Source organism: Egretta garzetta, unplaced genomic scaffold (genome assembly GCF_000687185.1).
Source record: "Egretta garzetta isolate BGI_Z169 unplaced genomic scaffold, ASM68718v1 scaffold75, whole genome shotgun sequence".
Lineage (NCBI taxonomy): Eukaryota > Metazoa > Chordata > Aves > Pelecaniformes > Ardeidae > Egretta > Egretta garzetta.
In genome coordinates this window covers 105,436-107,566 of record NW_009259589.1, presented here as the reverse complement: position 1 = coordinate 107,566, position 2,131 = coordinate 105,436, and the positions used below count along the sequence as shown (strand labels likewise).

General features: G+C 63.4%; 2 protein-coding genes across 2 annotated transcripts in view; one reads left to right on the top strand and one right to left on the bottom strand.

Moving 5' to 3' along the window:
- Positions 1 to 2,125, top strand: part of B4GALT2 (beta-1,4-galactosyltransferase 2) — a 9,050-nt gene extending 6,925 nt beyond the window's left edge. The window contains exons 3-6 of the mRNA XM_009637968.2: positions 135 to 325; positions 581 to 703; positions 1,411 to 1,515; positions 1,690 to 2,125. Coding sequence (XP_009636263.2) covers positions 135 to 325; positions 581 to 703; positions 1,411 to 1,515; positions 1,690 to 1,840 — 570 coding nt within the window. The 3' untranslated portion in view covers positions 1,841 to 2,125. The remainder of the gene's footprint in view (positions 1 to 134; positions 326 to 580; positions 704 to 1,410; positions 1,516 to 1,689) is intronic.
- Positions 1 to 2,131, bottom strand: part of SLC6A9 (solute carrier family 6 member 9) — a 38,788-nt gene that overhangs the window by 18,709 nt on the left and 17,948 nt on the right. The gene's annotated exons all lie outside the window — the stretch shown is intronic.

Here is a 2,131-nt window from a genome sequence, read left to right as displayed (position 1 = left end):
CTACCTGCACCCCATCCTGCGCCGGCAGAAGGTGGCTTACGGCATCTACATCATCAACCAGGTGAGGGGTGCGGGGGAGAGGGGTTGACAGGGCTGGGGTGGTCAGGCGGGCATCGCTGAGCTCTGCCCCGCAGTTTGGCGAGGACACCTTCAACCGGGCCAAGCTGCTCAACGTGGGGTTCCTGGAGGCCCTCAAGGATGATGAGGAGTATGACTGCTTCATCTTCAGTGACGTGGACCTCGTCCCCATGGACGACCGCAACCTCTATCGCTGCTATGAGCAGCCGCGGCACTTTGCTGTTGGCATGGACAAGTTTGGGTTCAGGTGGGTGCTCTGCGGGGCTGGGGTGCTTTTCTGGGCAGGGCTGGGATGACACCAGGGCCACCAACCTTTGGTGATCACCTGGGGCAGACGTGGGGTCGCTGGCTCTAATTGTGAATGTGGGACGGGAGAAGATGCAGAGCCCTGGTGGGAGGGTGACACAGGAAAGGGCTGGTGTTTGTCCCGGGGGGTTGCCATGGGGCTGACCCCCATCCCTGCCTGCCCCTGGGGGCTGACCTGTTTGCTGTCACCCCACAGGCTGCCCTACGCCGGCTACTTTGGTGGCGTCTCTGGGCTTAGCAAGTCCCAGTTCCTGAAGATCAACGGCTTTCCCAACGAGTATTGGGGCTGGGGAGGAGAGGACGATGACATCTTTAACCGGTAGGTGCCAACCCCTCATCAGCACTGGCTGGTTGGCGTGTGCTGGGGCTCCCCGCCGAGCACTGACCTGGCACCCTCACCAGCGCCGGGGCTCCCAGTTTTGCAGGAGAATGCACGGGGAATGCCACATGGTGGGGAGGGATTTCATTACCCTCCAACTTGAGGCTTGGTGACCCTCACAGATCGAACTGGCCCTTCCCAGGGTGTTGGGGTGGCCATGGGGCACCCATGTGCCTTCCTTGTGGCTGAACCCCCCCAGGGTGGGGCCCGGCGCCCTCCTGCTGCGGTGTGAGCTGGGCAGCACGCCTGCAGGCTCCACTCCAGGCCGGAGCTGGGATGCAAAACTTGTAAGCGTCTCGGTGGTGGCTGCCGTATAGAGGGAGGCCCCGAGGGAAGGGCCGGGCACCGGCATTTGGAGAATGTAAACAGCACAGGCTGGCCACAGCTGCTGGCCTGCGGAGCCAGAAGAGGTCTCTGGGTGGGAGCAGTGCTTTGGGCACGCTCTGCCGTGAGGCATGCGGCACCCTCAGTCGTGGCACTGGCCTGTCCGTGGTCTGGCTTTGCTCAGCTCAGCTTGGCTTGGCACAGCCCCGTTAAAGCAGGGATGGGTTTTACTTGGGCTAGGGCATGACCCCACAGGTCTCTGAGCTGGGAAATGTCCCACCCTGGTGCCCACACACTGATTTCCCCCTACTCCCGGCCCCCAGCATCTCCCTGAATGGCATGAAGGTGTCGAGGCCCGACATCCGCATTGGGAGGTACCGCATGATCAAGCACGAACGCGACAAACACAACGAGCCCAACCCGCAGAGGTGAGTGAGTCGCAGCAGACGGGGGCAGACGGGACGCTGGGTGGTCACTGGGCTGCCTCCAGCCACCGGCTCCCCTGCTCTGCTCACCCCCACTGAGTTTTGGCACTGCTAGCACCCCAGCAAGGTCCCCCACCCGCCCCCCTCCCCACATCATCCTGCTCCCATTTCCACCAGATTCACCAAGATCCAGAACACCAAAATGACGATGAAGCGGGATGGGATCAGCTCGCTGCAGTACCGGCTGGTGGAGGTCTCGCGCCAGCCCATGTACACCAACATCACGGTGGAGATCGGTAGGCCGCCCCCCCGCCTGGCCCGGGGCTAGTGCTTGCCCCGCCGGCAGAGCCACGGGGAGAAGGCTCTGTGCCCAGGCTGGCATGGCATGGCAGGTTTTGCCCCGGCTCGAGAGCCAGGACTGGACGGGGATGTTTTCTGCCTACTCTGCTGCCTTCTTGGAGACGGCTGCCCCCCAACCCGCCCCTTGGTCCCCAGGATTTCTCTGTCCCCTCCGTCCCCACGAGTGTGTTTGCAGGACCCCCGCCCCATACTCGCTGTGTCGGTGGACGAGCCCAGTTGCCCCACATGCGGCTCAAGGCACAGAGGGAGGGGCCAGCCC